This window comes from Arachis ipaensis, chromosome B10, assembly GCF_059453495.1.
Source record: "Arachis ipaensis isolate K30076 ecotype BB chromosome B10, ASM5945349v1, whole genome shotgun sequence".
Lineage (NCBI taxonomy): Eukaryota > Viridiplantae > Streptophyta > Magnoliopsida > Fabales > Fabaceae > Arachis > Arachis ipaensis.
In genome coordinates this window covers 15382637-15403546 of record NC_142435.1, presented here as the reverse complement: position 1 = coordinate 15403546, position 20910 = coordinate 15382637, and the positions used below count along the sequence as shown (strand labels likewise).

Sequence of the window (20910 nt, the reverse complement as noted above, 5' to 3'; positions counted from 1 at the left end):
CAGTTTTTAGGCAGTTTTGTAAATGGCAGTTTAAGGAGGAGGATCGGACCATTTTTTTCTCCGGTTCCCGGTTGAACCGGTTCGACCAGCGGCGGGTCCAGCTTTTAGAACATTGCTCTCACCACACTTATTATTTCTCTCTGAAAAAATCTAAGAAGTCAACTCCATTATAAGCCAATTAAGCCAACCTCCTTTTATTTCCAATTTTGAAATTTGAAAATTAGGGTAGTAGGTAGATTTTTTGTTTTGTTTTGTAACAGACCTGTTTTTCAACTAATTGGTTCAAGTTGGCTTCTCCCTAGTTGGTTCTCTAGCGGAACCGTTTCTCTTTCTCTCTTTTATATAACCTCGGGAAAAAGAAAAAAACACACAGACACACACAAAGCAAACTTTCATTTCTCTATTTTTTGAATCAAAAGCCATAGAAGAGACAGAAGATTCCACCATCAATGCTAACCAAAAACTCTACTCCAAAAGAAGAACCTTCAGGAATGGACCAAACTCTCATGAACACCACCATCACCATCATCATTATCACCACCACCATCACTATAACTACCATTAGCAGCTACAGTATCATCATCTTCTACACTACTCAATTCACCTTGGATTCCTCAACAACAACAACAACAGGTATTTTCAAAGATACTACCCAACACTTGTTCCTCTACTCTGATACCCCTTCAACAACTACCCTTCACTCCACCTTTTTCTCAAAACCATTGCATCAAGCCAAAGCCCTATTTTCAGAAACCTCCATGCAAACTCAATAGCTCTCCCTCTTCAGATAACAAGTTCTCTAAACCAACACTACTTGCTCTAGGTACATAGTAAAAGTACAAATAGCATTCTTACTTCGTTTTTAAGCATACCTTTTTCACTACAAGAAAAAAGCCAGATACTGTTGGATTTAGCGACGACCGTTATCGATGAATTTAGGGTCGGATTTTTCCGATGGTTATGAGTAAAAATTCATCCCTCTAATAAGTTACCATCGGATTAGAAATTCTGTCACTAAATTCGATGGTAATTAGAGGCGCGAAAATTTATTTTATTAGCGCCACATTTAGCGTCGAATTTTTTGTTAAAAATTTCTGCCGGTAACAGGGTTTAGTGAGATACGGCATTTAGGCAACGACGTATACTTTACCGACGGATGTTTCTGTCGATAAATCCGACAATAAAATTGGGGTAAAATTCAAACGCGAAATTCTTCCCCCTCCACTTCTGTGAACTCTCTCTCTCTCTCTCTTCTCTGCTTCTGTCTCTCGTCTCTCTGTCTCTCATCTCTCTGTCGCTGCTCCATTGAAGCTGCCGCCAATCGTCATCACCCGGAGCCACCACTGCCTTCGTCGCCGCCGCTGCATGTCGTCTTCACTGCTGCTGGAGCTATCACCGTCGTTGCCACTGTTGGTATCCGTTGCCATCGGAGTTTGTCACCTTGTCGCCATCACTGCCACTGACAAACTCCATTTGTAGGGTTTATCTTGTATTGATTTTTGGGGATTTTATCAACTTTTACCCACATTTATTCAATGAAATAGCATGATTTTATAACTTCTCCCTTAATTGTGCTTAAGAGTGAAAACATGCTTTTTAGGACTTAAAATAGCTAAATTTAATCCACCTTGATTCTATTAGATGCCTCGATATGTTTGTTAAGTGATTTCAGATTTAGGAGGCAAAGATTGGATTAAGGGAATGAAGAAAAAGCATGTAAAGTTTGAGAACTCATGAAGAAATGATGGAACCAAAAAGCTGTCAAGCCTGACCTCTTCGCACTTAATTGACCATAACTTGAGCTACAGAGGTCCAAATGATGCGGTTCCAGTTGGGTTGGAAAGCTAACATCCGGGGCTTCGAAACGATATAAGATTTGCCATAGTTGCATCGCGCATAGGGGCGCGCACGCGCACGGTACACGGACGCGCCGATGGTGGCACATGACCCACTTAATGCAAACGTGGCCAGCGATTTTAGAAGCCTTGTGGGCCCAATCCAACTCATTTCTGATGCTATTTAAGCCAAGGATTGAAGGGGAATCAACATACTTTTCATACTTTACTTTTACTTTTAATCATTAGTCATAGTTTAGTTTTAGAAGTAGTTAGAGTTAGAGAGAGAAGCTCTCTCTTCTCTCTAGAATTAGGATTAGGAATTAGGGTTAGATTAGGATCTCATAGTTCTAGGTTTAATTCAAGTCTCCTTCTACTTCTACCTTCAATTGATGATTGCTACACTTTGGTTCTTCTCTCTATCTCTATTCTCTTGTTGTAATTTCTCTTATTTTGTTTCTAGGTTTTGTAATCATGATACTCTTGTTCTCTTTATTTTCTTTCAATAATGCAATTTGAGGTAATTCATGATAATTGTGATTTCCTTGATTGTTGTTGTTAATTCTTTACATTCAATTGTAGTTAGAATTCATTCTTGTTGTGATTGACTATACTTTTCTTTTGTGCCTTCCAAGTGTTTGATTAAATGCTTGGAAGAATTTTAGACTAGAATTTTATGTTCTTGGCTTGAGAAGGTAACTTAGGATTTCTTGAGTCACTAGTGTCCAATTGATTGATAGTTGATAGCCGTTAACTCTAGCCTTCATTAATCCAATTAGTGGAAAGCTAGGACTTATGGACTAGGATTGATATAACTCACTTGACTTTCCTTTGTTAATCGATTTAAGGATGACTAAGTGGGATTAATCCTTGCAACTACCATACTTGTGGCTAGTGATAATGATGAAGACCCTTGACAACCAAACCTTGCCAAGACCATTTTGTGAATAAAGTTTTCCTACCATTTACTATTCACATTCCTCATCCAAAACCCCAAAATAAACAAGTCCATAACCAATAACAAGAACACTACCTTGCAAGTCCTTTGAGAGACGACCCGAGGTTTAAATACTTCGGTTTATAGATTTTAGGGGTTTGTACTTGTGACAAACAAATTTTTGCATGAAAGGATTATTGTTGGTTTAGAGACTATACTTCAACGAGATTTCATTTGTGAAATTCTAAACCGTCAAAAATCCATTCATCAGCCACCTCCTATCACCACCACGCTTTCACTATCTTATAGCCACCATCAGAGGATTTTTTTTCTATAGTTTTTTATTTTTCCAGATTTTTTTGTGAGTTTACGATTTTGCTAGGTACTTTATTAAATTATTGATTAAAGAGTGTGATTAGGACTTGTTATATTAATTTAGTGTAATTAGAAATTAAATAATATTACAATAGGTTAAGTAGGATGAAATTAAGAGTGCTTGTGCTATTAGAAGATTTTATTTGAATATTAAGAGTGCTTGAGCTGTTGGAAGATTTTATTTAAGTTTAGCGAATGAGTTTCTTTCAATTGTATTGAATTTATATCGTTTATTTTTGTTATGTTTGCTGTTAATTTGGTGAAATTAGAATTAGGTTTTAATTAATTGCAATATTGAGTTTTACTTATTCCTTTTAAAATAGTTTTGAATTAGTTTCACCTTGTGAATTTAATAAGTTATCTTTTTTATTAGGACAGTGTTATTCTCTCTGAGATCAATTGGAGTTCACTTCTTTCGTAGTCTGTGCAGTCATATTCTAGGTTGGTTTCTATATCTTTGAATATAATGAATTGTTTAAATTTAATATCAGACTTACTTTTTCTAGGATAGAGTTTTATGACAGAAATGGGAAAAGCGTAGTGGCACTTTCTCGAAATCCTTGTTTGTTGAAAAATGTGGAGTTATAGGATTTGATATTTCATTGGATGCGTGTTTGTTCTAATTTATGCTTGCAGCTGTTTCCTATGTGAAATGCGATAAATTTATTCGGTGGATGTCTCTGAATTAAGGAGAAGTTCTGTCAAATTTTTGTTTAAATTGTTTAAAACAATTTTGGTTCATGAGAAAATGATAATTGAATTTGGTGGGAGATTCTAACTATAGAAGAAACTTTGTCGAATTTTTTAAAAATTTTAATAATTTGTATTGTTGGTTGAATTCTAGGGTGTTTGTTGTAAAATTATTCCAAGTCATCGTCTGTGGATGAATGATAGGGATAACGGTTACGGGAGTGTTTAAAACCTGAGTTCTTTATGGGAGTTGACGATTTTGTTGCATATGCCTTCAACATGCAAGCATTTAGGTCTCAAGGGGTATTTAGGTGTCCATGCTATAAGTGTCGGCTGACTAAGTGATTAGGTTCTTCGGATATAACACTCTCCTCTACTGTAATGGGTTCAAGGATAGGTATTGGATGTGGACAAAAACGAATAAGTGGATGAGTAGGGGTTTAACTGGTCTGTCTCGAATTCCAATAGGTCTGAGGGTTGATCAACGAGAGTTCGGGTGCATAGAGAACTAAACATAGAAAAAATAAATTGGGAAGTTAACCAAGAGAGATACAACGAGATGGTGTTTGATGCAATTGGTGTTACCGATATGGAAGATGTTGAACAAGAGCCTAACCTGGCAGAAAAGAGATTTTATCATCTGTTAGCATCTGTCGCAAAATCTTTGTTTGAGGGGTGCGTTCCTTCAAAATTTTCTACATGTGTTAGAATGATGAATATTAAGTCTAACTCAAATCATACCCAAGAGTCTTTTGATAAGTGGACTACCCTTTGCAATGAATTAGTATCTGTCAAGACTACTAACATCTCCCGAAGCCACTACAAAGCAAAGAAGTTAGTTTCAAAATTAGGTCTAAATTCGGTGAAAATTGATTGTTGTTTGAATAGTTGTATGCTATATCGCAAAGGGGACATAGACCAAATTGCTTGTAGATTTTGTGATGCACTGAGATTTCAAGTTGAGAGAGAACGAATTGGTAAACGACGAGTAAAGAGAGTTTCAAATAAATGGATGCACTACTTATTCCTAATCCCTAGGCTAAAACAATTAAATGCATCAAGGAGTTCAGCCTCTCGCACGACCTAACATAGTAATAACAAGAGAGATGATGGTTTTATGACGCACCCGTCAGACAGAGATGCTTGGAAGCACTTTGATCAGGTCCACCCTACATTTGCGAGCGAGCCTAGAAACGTTAGATTAGCTTTGTGCTCTGACGAGTTTGTACCGAGCTCTAATTTTTTGTAACACGTACTCTTGTTAGCCCGTTGTGGTGACTCCTTATAACTTACTTCCCGAAATGTGCATGAAAGACCCATACATGTTCCTAACTTGTATCATACCTGGTCCAAGAAACCCAAAGGACAAAATGATGTCTTTTTGCAACCCTTAACTTGGTGGATGAGTTGATGAAGTTGTGGATTCATGGTGTAGAAAAGTGTAATATTTCAACGAAGACAAACTTCCAATTGTATGTTGCGTTAATATGGACCATTAATGACTTTCCTGCATAAGAGATGTTATCAGGTTGGTCCACTCAGAGTCGAATATCGCGTCCCATTTGTATGGAGGATACAAAGGCATTTTGGCTGACGAATATGGATAAGAATTCGTGGTTTGATTGTCATCGAATGTTCCTCGGTATTGATCATCCTTTTCGGTACCATAAGGACTCGTTTAGGAAGAATAAAACTGAACAAGAAGAGGCACCCATGAGATTGAGTGATTTGCAAGTTTGGCATCGTGTTAGTAGAATCTCAAGGATCGTCAATAACGGGATAAGGTTGAGACCTCCGGGATATGGCAAGAAGCATAATTGGACAAAACAGAGTATATTTTAGGAGTTGTATTATTAGAAAGACAACTTAGTTCGTCATTATCTTAACGTGATGCACATTGAAAAAACGTGTTTGATAATATCATGCACACGGTAATGGACGATGAGCAAACAAAAGATAACGATAAGGAAATGTTAGACTTGGTAGACATTTGCAGGTGGCCATATCTGAACTTAAAGAGACTTGAGAATGGCCAGCAGGCTAAACCAAAGGTGATGTTCTCTCTAACGAAAGACCAAAGACAAAATATTTATAAGTGGATTAGGGGATTGAGGTTTCCTGATGATTACAACTCTAACTTAGGTAAGTGTGCAAATGTTTCACAAGGTAGGACGCTCTTGTCACGTTCAAAGAACTTCCTACCAATATTTGAAAATCTCACACAGAAATAAGTGAGTTCTTTTGGGAGTTATGTGCTGCGAAATTTAGCATTAATGATCTCACAGTCTTGAAGAATAGCATTCTCATCATACTTTGTAAGTTAGAGAGGATATTCACTCCAAGATTTTTTTGATATTATGGAACACTTAGCAATCCATCTACCATACAAAGCAAGAATATGTTGGTCAGTCCAATTTAGGTGGATGTACTCTTTTGAGAGGATAATTGGATCATTCAAGCATATCATGAAAAATAGAGCTCGGATCGAGCTGTAAAGCATTCCTAGCAAAAGAAACATCCACATTTTGCTTCTTTTATTTTGAGCCTCATGTTAAGTCATGTAGAACAAGAATTGGAAGGAATGATGAGAGGGGAGAATCCTCATCAAGTGGATCAACCTATCCAATATTTATTATGGAAGGAGTTACAATGGGCATGGGTAGTGAATATTGGTTAGAGAAAAAGAAAATCAATGTCGAACATCTGCATGTGTTGTTTAACTGTGACCAAGTTTCACCCTATCTGAGGTGAGTTTTTTAAGTCTTTGTAAATATTCCAATTAGTAAGATAATAGCTTCTTCATCTAATCAAAACTTCAGTATACTGAAATTTCCTTATTTATCCTATTGTATCATAGGTTATTCCAAGAAACAAATCTTAATACATCATTGAATAATTTTTCACATTAGTTCAGAGAATATATCAGAGTACATCTAAATGACATAACAGATAGAAAACTAGTTGCACTTAGTTGGGGCCCAATGAATAAAGGCACAAGCTACCTGATTAACAATGTTAATAGACATCGATTCTAGTTTCGTTATTGTTTAAATATCTTTAAAACCTTAACATCTCCATTAATTATCTATTTCTCTCATTATTCGTAAGTTTTGCATACATTATTATTATTGCTTTACGTTCAGTTCCTACTCCTTGCAATAGTTTTGTTAGTCTAATTAGAGGTTCAATTAAACATTTTTTCCCAACCTTTTAATACTCGTGGGAATGATATCCACTTATCGTTGTATTACTTGAAGCGATTTGGTGCACTTGCCAAACCAACCAGCATAGATATCCCCAATGGTAGCAGGCCATGGCCGAGAAGCTGTAGGCCATGGAAAATAACAATACTTGGGATATGGTTCCACTCCTTAAAGATAAACACTTCATCATTTGAAGATGGGTTTACAAGGTAAAGAGGAAGAAAGATGGCTCTGTGGATAGATGTAAGGCCTGTTTAGTTGCACGTGAAACTACTCAACAAGCTGGAGTGGACTACAAAGATATGTTCTTGCCGGTTGCCAAGCTCACCACTGTGCAACTGCTTCTTGCTATTGCTGTAGTGAAAAATTGGAAGCTGTTGAAGCTGGACAATCTCGATGAAGACGTGTATATGAAGTTGCCTCAGGGTTATCACAGCAAGGGAGAGCAAGAAGGAAAGCTGGTTTGCAAATTGAATAGGTCTATCTATGGCCTACGACAAGCATCAAGGAAATGGTTCACTACATTTTTCACTGCCTTGACTGGTGTAGGTTTTATTCAGTCAAAATCATATTATTCTTTGTTTCACAAAGGCAATGGTGATAGCCTTGTTATGGTTCTAGTTTATGTTGACGACATAATAGTGGCAAGTAAGCTTGATGTTGCCATAACACATACTCAGCAGACACTGCAGAATCTGTTCAAGCTCAAGGTGATAGGACCTCTCAAATATTTTCTTGGTGATTGCAAAATCCAAGGATGGAATCTGCTTATCTCAGAGAAATTAAGCTTTATCTTTGCTTGAGGATATCAGATTCTCAGATTGTAAACCTGCATCATTGCCATTGGATGTTGACGCAAGCTAAACATCGGTTCAGAATTTCTCAGAAAAAGAATTACTTCGTCAACAGTATAGTTCCAAACTAACAAATGACCTGTATCAGAGTTTAGTTATTTGTCACGAATTCAAATCAATAAAAATTTGGAGTTTCCAATCCCGGGTCATCTCTCAAAGGAATTGCAGTGAGGTGTGCATATCATTGAAAAAGAAGTTTTAAAAGCAATTGACAAAAAATTAAATGGCAAGAAAGTGAAGAGCAAACAAAGAAATTCAAGTGCTAAAAGGGCATCTTGGCAAGAATTGAGAGTCAAGTTTCCTATCATAGTCCTTGACCACAAACATGGTAATTAAGAAGAGTTAATCCCACTTCGTCATCCCCAAACATCGGGAGAAAATCAAATAAGCATAATTGATCTTAATTCACAAGTCTTAGCCAACTCACTAATTAAACTTAGTGAAAGACTAGCGTCAGTGGAAACAAAACCAACTAACAACCTAAATTACCAATCCATATTGGACATCAATGACCCAAGGTCATCTAAGTCCTCCATTCCAAGCCAAGAATGCAAAATTCTATTCTAAAACTATGGAAGGCATTTTGGCAAACACTTGGAAGACATAAAAGTAAAACATGGTAAATTACAAAAAATAATACAGATATATAACTAATCAAAGCAAGAAAGCAATAATAACAAGTTAAGCAAATATCAATAAATATAAAAACATCAAATTGCATTAAAAGGAAATTGGAATTCAACAAGTGTTCATAAACCAAAATTAACAAAATTAAAGAAACTAACAAGTAAAACTAGGCAAATTAAGATTTTAGAACATGAAAATATAAAGCAAACTACACTAAAACAAGAATTAAAACCTAAATCTAGGGGTGTACATGGCCGGGCCACACCGGGTTCGGTTTTACCCAGACCCGGCTCGAAATATAGACCAGGCCTAATTTTTAGACCCTAACCCGATCCTAGACCCGATGAAACCTATGCACCTTCGGGCTGGGGGAAAACCGGGTGAAAACCGGGTCTTTAGCATGTAAAAATCACCTAATCTCTAACCATTATTTCACAATTCACATAGTGAAATTCACTTAAAAAAATATAACAAGAACCAACCCTTCTCTAAAATTAAAGTATAACCATAATCAATACTAATATTGTCTAATAACACTAAGTATTTAAATCAATACAAATAACACAATATTATGCATTAGTCTAAAGTCTTATGCATTTTAAACATAAAACATTAACTTATAATCTTATAATGACTAATAATACAAAATATTAAGGTTTATAATATTTAAATTCCACATAAGAATAGCCATAATCTATCACTAATAACACAAAATATTAATTGTCTATGATGATCAGGCCACCGGGCCGAATTCGGGTGACCCGAGCTATGGCTCGGACCTGACCCGAAATAATGACCGGATCTATTTTTGAGACCCTTACTCGACCCTAAACCCGATGAAGTCACACTAAACTAGCCCCTAAAGTGTTCAAGCCCGGGCCGGGTCTTTGGGACGGGCCGAGCCATGTACACCCTACCTAAATCTAAGAAGAAACTAACTAAAAATCCTAAATCCTAAACAAGAATTCTTCTCTCTCTAGAATTCTACCTAAAACATGATTCTAAAAAACTTCCTACTCTACTTCCTACACTACTTGATTGATCCCCTTGCATTCTTGCCTCCATATGCATCAGAAATGAGTTAGATTGCGCCAAAATTGGGCCCAAAATCGCAAGTCACATGCCATTTTAAATGAGGCACGAGATTGGGGTCATGCGTACGCATCTACCATGCATACGCACAACTATGAAAATCTCCAATTTTCATTTTTTCATGAATTCTCCACTTTTGCATGCCTTTTTCTCCATTTCTTCAAATCATTCTTGCCTTGTAAACCTTCAATCACTCAAACAAACACATCAAGGAATCGAATGGGATAAAAATGAATTAAATTTAGCAATTTTCAAGCATAAAAGCATGTTTCTCACCATCAACCATAATTAGGAGAAATTTATAAAATTATGCATTTTTAATGAATAAGTGCAAGATAAGTTGATAAAATCCACTCTTTTCAAGCAAAAAATTTCCATAAAATAGGGATTTATCAAACTCGAATGTGAAACTCAATGCTTCTGATGGTAATTTACTTGAAGATTCAGGGTAGTATCGAAGGTTGATTGGTAGATTACTCTACCTTACAATCTCTAGACCTGATATGCTTTGTTGTGAACAAATTAAGCCAGTATATGTTAGCACCTAGAACTCCTCATTTGGATGTTGTCCATCATGTCTTGAGGTATTTGAAAGGTGCACCTAAACAAGGCTTATTATTTTCTACCTCATCTTCCCTGTCCTTGAAGGCAACATGGTGATACTGATTGGGGAAGCTATGCAGAAACGCGGTGTTCCACCATAGTTTACTGCATTTTTTCTTGGAGATTCCTTGATTTCTTGGAAGTTGAAGAAGCAGGATACAGTGTCCAAATCCACGACTGAGGCTGAATACGGAGCTCCTGCCATTGTCACTGCTAAAGTAGTTTGGAGTATGAGGCTGCTGACTGATTTTAAGGTACTGGTGGATCCTTCCTTAATTTTTTGTGACAGAAACACATCCATTCACATTGCCGAGAATCCTACTTTCCACGACCGCATAAAATATATTGAAATGGATTACCAGTTTTCTCGTTAAAGGTGCAAGATGGGACGGTGAAATTGGTGCATGTGAAATCAACACATTAAGTATGTCTTAACTAAGCCGATACAACCTACCTAGTTCAAGAATTTGATAAACAAGTTGGGAATCATTAACATTTTTTCTCCAACTTTAAGAATATTGATCTGACAAACTAGTTGCTTAGTTCATATTTATGCAATCCGGTTAGTATGTACATTCAGCCACTGTTGAGTCAGCAATTGGACACATTCAGTATGTACATGTATATGTTTCTACCCAAGTTGGAAATGAGGATGCAGAAATCATTTCCCTTCAAACCAATTCAGGTGCTAAGAACTTTTGTCAAGGGAAAAATAAAGAGCACAACCAACAATATTTTATAGGAAGCTCAACCTCAATAATTTACTATGACCTAAAACTTTGTACAAAGATCCTGGAGTTGATCTCCAGCATCAAAGCCCACCTCCAAAACTTTTTAATTGAGGGGTAACAAACTCAAACTCAAGTGAGGAATTTTAAGGGATGTTCAATTTTAGTACATTTTCTTTTTGGGCTCACAAATCAAAAAATGAACAGTTCACATTCAAATTAATCAAAACAATATATTTGTCCAAGTATCATCCAAATTGATCACAATTTTCTATTATGAACCAAAGTGGATGAGGATTTCAGCTCAAAAGGTTTCTCATCTTGATCGGCCCTGCAGACAAGATTAGTCCAATTTGCAGATCTCTGAACAAACCTCGTGGGAACTCGGTCACTATCTTCGCCACCGGATGCCTCGTACCCATCACTAGTTGACCTTGAGAATGGGATTTCCTTCAGATTAGCAGCTGTTGGGAATAATACACCATTCCCCCTTGAGAAAACACCTTTGACAGAGAAATAAAATAAACACAATCACAACACAAGAATTTAACGTGGAAACTCCAATTACCGGAGAAAAAACCACGGCCGTTGTCAAATGACAACCAGAGAATATCACTATGTGAAAATTGTTACAACACATAGACTTCTTTCTCTCACCGGCACCCCAGTACACCAACACTCTCTCAAAGCAAATATCTAACTACACCTCACAACACTCTCTAATAAAAAGTACAGAGGAAAAGAAAAATCAGATACAAGCTTAAAGTGTTTCTGACTGGTGCAAAAACAAATGGAGAACTTAGCCTCATATTTATAGCCTAGGCCACCCACTCCATTTGCTATCCTGAGCAATGTGGGACTAATTCAACCAAATCCTAACAATCTCCACCTTGATTGAAATAGTCACACATCTTCAGCTTCCATTGTCAACACCGACAATTCTTTGCTGCCATTGTCTATACCGACAATCATAGTTCAGAGAACTATCATACTCCACCATGAAAGTATACTCACTTGGAATTAGACCACTCCAAGCATTTCACCTTGGTACAGATCGAAACCTTGCTGAAAATTCATGGTGCAACTTCCAAATTGGCTTTTCCTGGAAGTTCTTCAGCCATCGACCTAACTCCGCCACACACCTTGCATCTCAACGCCAACCAATGCCCGTGTGCAATTGTGGACCCGCTTGCCACAACTTATCCTTATCCATGGCAGTGCGGTAATACCATGAGGATACTTCTTGTCTTCTAGAGAACATCATCTTCTCTCATAGAGAGAGCAATATTACAAGTATCAGATTGAGAGTCTTTTTCTGAAACCGCATTACCTGGACAATTTCTCTTTACATGCCCAGACTTTCCACATTTCCAGCATGTTACACTCCTTCCACGATTTCCTTTTCCATAATTGTCACTTCTAGCTACAAGCGCCAAATCTGATGAAGTGCTACCCTCATTTTTCATTCTTCTTTCTTCAGCAATGAGCTTACTGGCAACTTCTTCAAAATTCAGAGTTTCCTTCCCATACATTAAAACAGGTTTGATATACTCATAGGAAGAGGGAAGAGACAATATGAGCCTTAGTGCCTTATCTTCATCATCAATTTTCACTCCAATTGCCTCTAATTCAGAGACAATACCATTGATAGCACTAAGATGGTCGGAGATTTTCACATTGTGATCCATGCGTAGATTATGGAACTGCTCCTTCAATAACAACCGATTTGAGATGCCCTTTGACTGATACAACCCTTCGAGTTTATCCCAAAGTTCCTTGGCTGTTTTTATTCCTTGCACATTTGCAAGAACATTCTTAGCCAAACACAGGCGAATAGCACTTGCAGCTCTCAAATCTAGTTCCTCCCATTCTTCATCCTTCATACCAGAGATCCTCTCCTTCAACGCCTTGTGCAAACCTGATTGTATCAACACATCCTTGACTTGTATTTGCCACAAGCCAAAATTGATTCTTCCATCAAATTTCTCTATTTCAAGCTTCACAGCACTTGAATATCCTGACATTGTTGCAACCGTATACTGGAATAGTATAACTCAACCGTGCACTAGGAAGGGTCCCCAGGAAAGAGAGGTGGGTCACAATGGACACACTTAAATACCAAGTCTTTCCTTAGCCAGAACCTTTCCAAACAGCACTCTCACAGTGTCACACTGCCTTCCAGCAACAACAACAGCAACCAAAGATCAACCTCAAGCCACAGGACAAAATTCTTTTCTGATGTGGAAGGTCAGACTAGGCTGCAACCACAGAGCATACTAAGAATAAATCCCACCGAACCGAAGCTCTGATACCACTTGTTGGGAATAATACACCATTCCCCCTTGAGAAAACACCTTTGACAGAGAAATAAAATAAACACAATCACAACACAAGAATTTAACGTGGAAACTCCAATTACCGGAGAAAAAACCACGGCCGTTGTCAAATGACAACCAGAGAATATCACTATGTGAAAATTGTTACAACACATAGACTTCTTTCTCTCACCGGCACCCCAGTACACCAACACTCTCTCAAAGCAAATATCTAACTACACCTCACAACACTCTCTAATAAAAAGTACAGAGGAAAAGAAAAATCAGATACAAGCTTAAAGTGTTTCTGACTGGTGCAAAAACAAATGGAGAACTTAGCCTCATATTTATAGCCTAGGCCACCCACTCCATTTGCTATCCTGAGCAATGTGGGACTAATTCAACCAAATCCTAACAGCAGCAGCAGCGGCTGAAAGACCGCCTGTCCAGCTTGCTTCTTCAGCTCTAGATGCAGACACTCGAAAGGGGTGAATATCAGGCGAGTCTAAACTGCTTTCAGGAGAAGAAGCAACAACCCCAGCTGAACTCGACACTGCATGACTTGCTTGAAACATGCTCCAGGCTTCAAACTGCGGCGCCAGACTAGATGTTCCACTGAAGCCATTATCAATGCTATTGGCAGGGATTTTCGGTAGGGCTTCCAAAGGCAAGTCAGCCGGAAGGCGGAGCCGTTTACCTGGCCGCCTTCTATTGTTCTCGATCCTGGGGACCATTCGTCGCCCACTGCTACCAAAACTGCGGTCGGATGCTAGCCTGAATGCGTCATTGTGTCTTGCCACTGCCTGTAGAATTTTCGATTTCTTTCTTGCTTCAGCTGCAGCCTTAGTTACCTCCTCTCTATTTAATCGTGCTAATGTCCACGGACTAATCTTGACTGCTCCAGGATTCTTTTTCTTAACCGGCTCTTCTCTGATTGTCTTCTTTCCAAGTGAACTTACAGAAGCTGTTTCTGGGGGCACTACATCAAACTGCATAACACACTATCACATGCCATAATATATTTTGAGAAGTCGATAAATTATACTATTCCCAATACATAATATTGATCAAAATCAAATATCAAAGGAATCTCGCTTTCAACTATACAGATCTTGATCATGAACAACCGAAAATTGGCATAGTATTATTACATGTTCTTTTAATATTTTTTATTTCCCTTGATCACTTGTCACTATAATGCGATGTTTTTTTTTCAGAATAAAGTTTCGAGAACTAAGTTCAGTGAGATGATGCCATTCAAAATTTTCACATCAAAACCATACATTATACCTAAGCACCAGTATCTGAAGGCATTTTACAGAGGTCCTACTGGAAAAAAAAAAAAAAACAGAAAGAAAATTATTTGCACCCTCAGTTATATCCAATTTTTACTGTTCACATAGATTAAGAAAAGGATAAAATATTATTTTGGTTATCAACGTTTGAACCAAATCCTAATTTAATCCCTAACATTTCAAACGTCCTATTTCAGGACCGAAAAATTTCAAATGATTTTCCCACCGTTAAATTTGACTCGAATAATTAATGAAAAAGCTTTTACATTAGTGATTATTGGTAGGTCGATTTTATTTACGTACTGAAATTGAACATTATATTAACTATTAAATATGCTAATTGTTCATGTCAAATTTAACTGTGAGACAACATTGAATCCATTTAAAATTTTTTGGGACCGAACTAGGACGTTTAAAACGTTAGGGACCAAATTAGGATTTTGCCCAAACGTTGAGAACGGAAATAATACTTTACTCTTAAGAAAATGATGGAGAAATATTGAAGTTACAAAAATAAATCGTATTTTACAAAATTACCTTTAGTCAACTTTCCCACTTATTCTCTCCCTTGCAATACACTACTCCTCACTCTCCCCTTCAACTTTCTACATAGAGACACACTTGTGGAAAAATGTTTTTGACAATGGACCATAATTTGAAAATAGAGTAACATATAAAGCAGGACTAAAGGGATATAGTGGGGAAAAAAGGTTACCTGATCTTCAAGGAACATCTGTGGGGGTGTGCACCATGCACCTCGATGGAAAGTAGTAAAGGAGCTGGCACTGCTCAGTCCAGTAAGCGAGCTAACAGGTGACATTTGGGGACTACGCTGTTCCCCAACTCCTTGCTGCTCGTGCTCATGCTCCCTCAAAGCTATGATGTAATCGTATGTGCTAATTCCCTGAGTTGTATCACAATAATCATAAAATTCAGAATACATAAAAGTCGCTGAGCTCAGGGAGTATAATTTTAGGGCAAATCACACTCAGGTCACATCAGATTTGGTGAATTTCAACAAGATTCACCTCTATTTCTAAAACCATATATTGATCTCTGATAGAGAGGCGCCTACTACTAATAGGTTTGAGCTGTGTTACAAAAAGAGAGGTAAGTAGCAGTTAAGTGGCAGTTTTAGGAGTTGTTAGCATGGTCCAGCTGGCTGATAGTTTATTTGGACATATTCCTCACTGCCTATAAATAGCTAGGTTATAGTTAGCTTAGTTTACTAGGCATTTTCTGCTGTGAATTCTGTTAGAAACTGGAGAGAATTCCTCTCCCTGAGTTGGTAGTTCCAACTGTGTAGAATCTTCTAGGGAGTGCTAATTGGCAATCCCTGTGCAGCAATAAAATCTACAAGTTCTGCTAGTGCTGGTTCTATCAATCTCCCTTGGTACCCCTATATTTCCTATCTAGATCTCTCTTTCTCGTATCTTCATTTCAATTTATTTTCCCTTATAATGCAAGCTGCCCATTATAAGAATGATGATAAGTTTTGGGCGGAAATAATTCATGATTGGTACGAAATTCTCTTTTAGCGAATGGCCTAGAGTTTGATCCTTCTTTCATCACTCTTGTAAATAAAAGTTAATTCCAACACAGTGAAAAATAGACATGTATTTTTCAAGCTTCAAGCCTCTAATGGGATGCATAGCATGTGAAGGCATCTTACCTCCCCTATCAACTTAAATTAAATAAATGGTTCACGCAAAACGTAAACGAATTCTCACGTGGCAAACAAATGTCAGGCTTACCTTTTTTATGAGAAGAATATGAAAAAAGAAAAGTTGAGCAAGAGGCAAGGTAGCAGTCATGGCCAACATGGTGCAAACAGCCTGTGAAAAGTGGAAGTTCACCATGCGTAAGAATCACAGCCGTTTATCAAGTTCATTTGCTCCATAGATTCACTAATATAAAGGGACAAAGAAAGGAAGAATTCAAATAACTTATAAGAGCTGATTGGTTTCTGTTTTCATTTTTCTGCGAATCTTGTTTTAGGATTCTGAGAAGGAAACAGTAAAAATACTGAATATTTTCCTTTACAAAATCCCAAAATGAAAACAGAGACCAATCAAGCCGTTATTCAGCATTCAAAAGATGCATAAACCAGTATAAAACTGGTTGAAGCAGAATGCTTACCACCACAATAACAAAGGGAACAAGAGAGAAACTGCTTCCCAACTTCAAAGATATATCAACTGAAAATTTCTTCTTCTCAACAAAAGAGCAGATAAGCACAAGTATCCCCGTCAACCACTGAAGAATAAGCTGCAATCTCAACCCCAAGGTAGCACAAACCATGTATATGCCTGTCAATAGTTAATCAAAATGAAAATAACTAGGAACTAAAAAAGCTAGATTTCAGTTTCTCTTTTAAGTTCTGGCATGCTGTTTCCTACAATTACTAAGTGACTCAGGACATTTCAACTTTTGACATAGGGAGAACAATGATGTGAAAGGAAACTGGCAAAACCAAATATATAGCTCAGTTGGCAAATTCCTTGGTTTCCAAGAAATACAAAGTGCTTTGTTAGACTCATCTGGTGGTGACGCTTACTAACATTACATCTCCTGTTTGAGCTTCAATAACAAGGGACTAAAGTGCTTTGTTAGAATCATATTTGAATGCAGTTGGATTAGTAAGTAGTAGTGGAGCTTATATGATGATAATGCAAGGTTTAAACATGCAAATGATAGCAGGGGACTGAACGATATTTCATACCAAGAGGAGAGCAGCAACCATAAGGGTGAAGAATTTTCTGTAGTTCCTTTTCCCAATGCAGTTGTTAAGCCACTGCAAAATCCAAAAACAAGGGATTTTCAGAAATACATCAGCTGATGTGCAAAGAAAAGAGAAATCAGATTATCGTACTCGGCAATGATGATCAAAGCGATCGACACATTTGTCACAAACTCTGCAATGCTTGCTGTACTTGAAGACCTGCACAACATTATTCGCGAATTATCAATAATCTTCGAGGAACAAGGCTTTTATTAAAATTAAAATGCTTGTACAAACCTCAACTTCACATAAACTGCAATAGAATATTCCATCCTCACTTGCTTGTTGATCAGAAGTGCAACCGCAGACAAAAGCACAAGGAGAGTAAAGCAACAGGATACAGGACGAGGAAGGTGATGATGCATCCTTCTGTTCCGAAATAACTATTGAAGCATTTGCGTCCTGCATTGACGTAGTCAATTCCCCTCCTATTTTAAGATACCTTTTCGATCTAAATACCCCTGGATCTGCTGGATCAGCTGCTGTGCACCAAGTGTACAGTCCAAAGACACAAGTAATCTGGCAAGATATGATATTTTACTGAAAAATGTTAGTGCCCTTCATGCATTTTAAACAAGACAATAAAAGTCATGTTTCGAGGAGAATTCGATAAACCAAGAAGCTCTACAAATATATATATATATATATATATATATTAATTATGGAATCAGTTTCCCCAAACATCTTTATAACTAATTAGCTCTATTAGTTTGCCATGTTCATGGAACTCCAATACAAGCTGCCCTCTGATATTAGAAAGCCAATGCCGAACACCCCCAAGAGAGCACCCTATACATTATCTACAACCACCTCCAAGCAAAAGCATTTGCAAGATGCAGCTGTCAATGCTAAGTTTCAGAAGAAATAGCACTATTGATAATTTAAACCATTTCAGTCTTTCTGATTCCCATGTCTTCTAAAATATTGAAAAAGAATACTACAATAACAAAGCCTCATCCCACTAGATGGGATCAAACGACACCATTGAGCCCTAAAGAAGTCCAAGAAAATCCTAAAGAATTAGTAATAACTTGTGTAACAACTAAGATATCGAGTTTTCGCTATCATCCATAGTTGCTCAAGTTGCAGACATCAAGCAGTCAACCAAGTTTTGAGTTGTTGTCCAGATTTAGAAACTAAATAGTTGTAGATTTGACCAGAATGATGACGCTATAGGAAATTTAACATCACCTTCTTTAAATTGCAGTTTCAAGGTAGCTTCCACTAAGGCACATCACTTCAACAAAGGACATCAATATCCCACCAAAATGGGTGGGGTTGCTAGCATTATCAATATTCAAAAAAGAAGAATATGATAAGCACAATTCAGACAATGTTTAATTTGATCTTGAAGTTTCCTTACATATATATCTACTTTGCTAGGTTTGCCAACATATACGAACACCAACATAGTTCTTACAAAAACACAGTACAAGATTCACAAGCAACTAGTCAGATCAACTCAAATTATAAATAATAAAAGAAAGTTATAGTAATAAATAACAAATTAATAATCGGGTGAGGATAATTGATTTCTGTTTGGGGGGGGGGGGGGGAAGTCAAGCAACCAAAAAAGGCCGTCCATTAACCATTAAGAATAGAGACAGGAGACAGGTCCATGGCAGCATCATGATGAAAATAACCAGATTGTAGACAATATCACAGATACATTAATCAGCAACAGTAATCACAGATCTCATCACTTCCACGGAGTTAAAGTTGAAAAGATTTGAAATATACCAGTGGCGTGTAGAGTCCCATAATAATATACTGATACATCTTCTTCCCAACAAAAGGTGCAAAGAACACATAGAATGCAAACCCCAGAGCCAAAAACACAGCAACAGCCACCACCTTCACATTTAGAAACACACCATGAATTGATTCTTCAAAAGAAAGAGTGAAAATCAAAACTTTAGGATTACCTGGAGGGGATGATAAGGTAGCTGCCATCCATGCTTCCTCATTTTTTCTTCTTTAAAGAAAATGAAGAATGTAGAAATGTAGAGCACAAAATGCAGAAAACAAAAAGAACTATAGAGCACTGTTATCATTCGCTTCGCGTTAAGTTTGTTTTCAAGTAGCCAAGGAGTGAAAAGTTACTGATTTACTCCGGAACCAACAAAAGAACTTTAACTTGTTGGAGTGGCATGTTGGTAGGAACCAAAGGGAAATGCTGGCAGAAAAAGATGTAACAGGGAGAGAGAGAGAGAGAGAGAGAGATCAGAGAGAGAGAGAGAGAGAGGTCTTGTTATTGAGAAGAGTATACAGTGAAGCAAGGTTTGTTTGGTTCACTTAAAGACAAACAAATCTTAACACCATTCATCGAAGAGAAAGGCTAAGGTTAAAGGGGAGGGCGGAAATGAGTTGAGTCGAGTTGAATTAGACCAAGTTTAAGTTTAGCTCACAAAAATTTAGTTTATGGCTCAGTTTATTAATAATTGAGTCTATTTTGTAAGTTTAAGTTTGGCTCGATGATAGCTGATGAACTAGTTCAAATAATAGAAAAATAATCTATAATTCTAACAATAAAATTCTACATCCAAATAAAATATTTAACTAAGTCTAACCAAGTTATTATAACAACTTTTTACATTACCTCCTCTTTCTTCTAAATTCGCGTATGCAGATTCTTTTTCTTCTTCTCCAATATTGCGTCTTCTTTTTTTTCTTTTCTTCTTTTATTATTGTCATAACCAATAATACCAACATTTTACAAACATCTTTATTAGTTTTGATTTTCTCTGATGTTATCATTAAATAATTTTGTTTCATTTCTTAATTTATTTCGATTCATTTGTGTATTAATTAAGGTTCACTTGATGCTGCTGATAAGTATTGACCAAATTTTTTATTCCTTAAGTAATTTCAGTTCATTTCTTAGTTTAATTGAGGTTCATTTGGATCCAGAAATAAATTCTATATGTTTTTGTTAATGATTGAGTCTTTTTTACTATTTGTTTAAATTTGAACTGATTTCGGTTCATTTGTGTGCTAATTGAGGTTCTCTTGATACTGGTGATAAGTATTAACCAAATTTTTTATTCCTTAAGTAATTTCGGTTTATTTCTTAGTTTAATTGAGGTTCATTTGGATCCAGAAATGAATTTGATGTGTGTTTTGTTGATAATTGAGTTATTTTTACTGCTTGTTCAAATCCGAACTAATTAAATGGAATAGAGTGGAATTTAATGCAATTGAATAAAGTGATAATGAATAATTTCATTATTCTTTACTAAAAAATTTGGTCATTATTTATCAGTAGCATCAAATAAACCTCAATTAATATAAACACATCGAATTCATTTCTGGATCCAAATGAACCTCAAATAAACTAAGAAATGAACCGAAATTACTTAAAGAATAAAAAATTTTGTCAATACTTATCAGCAGCATCAAGTGAATTTCAATTAACACACAAATGAACCGAAATTAGTTCAATTTTGAACAAGCAGTCAAAAGACTAAATCATCAACAAAAACATATACAATTTATTTCTAGATTCAAATGAACATCAATTAAACTAAGAAATAAATCAAAATTACTTAAGTAATAAAAAATTTGGTCAATACTT

At 36.7% G+C, this 20910-nt stretch overlaps 1 protein-coding gene across 3 annotated transcripts; it reads right to left on the bottom strand.

Annotated features, from left to right (window-relative positions):
- Nucleotides 1-10950: 10950 nt before the first annotated feature.
- Nucleotides 10951-19687, bottom strand: LOC107623601 (putative protein S-acyltransferase 22). 3 transcript variants are annotated; one of them, XM_088506457.1, is made up of 11 exons: nt 19262-19629; nt 19077-19190; nt 17574-17855; nt 17427-17495; nt 17277-17348; nt 16694-16822; nt 16309-16389; nt 15270-15458; nt 13676-14248; nt 12517-12525; nt 11191-11394 (listed from the first exon to the last, which is right to left on the bottom strand). In XM_088506457.1, the coding sequence occupies exons 1-11, from the start codon at nt 19388-19390 to the stop codon at nt 11206-11208; spliced, it is 1836 nt and encodes a 611-aa protein (XP_088362583.1). In that variant the 5' UTR covers nt 19391-19629; the 3' UTR covers nt 11191-11205. The 3 variants fall into 3 exon arrangements, with proteins under 3 accessions (XP_016181417.1, XP_088362583.1, XP_016181418.2); XM_016325931.3 differs by lacking the exon at nt 12517-12525 and having other exon boundaries at nt 10951-11408; nt 13699-14248; nt 19262-19687; XM_016325932.3 differs by lacking the exons at nt 11191-11394; nt 12517-12525 and having other exon boundaries at nt 13341-14260.
- Between the last annotated feature and the right edge of the window lie 1223 nt (nt 19688-20910).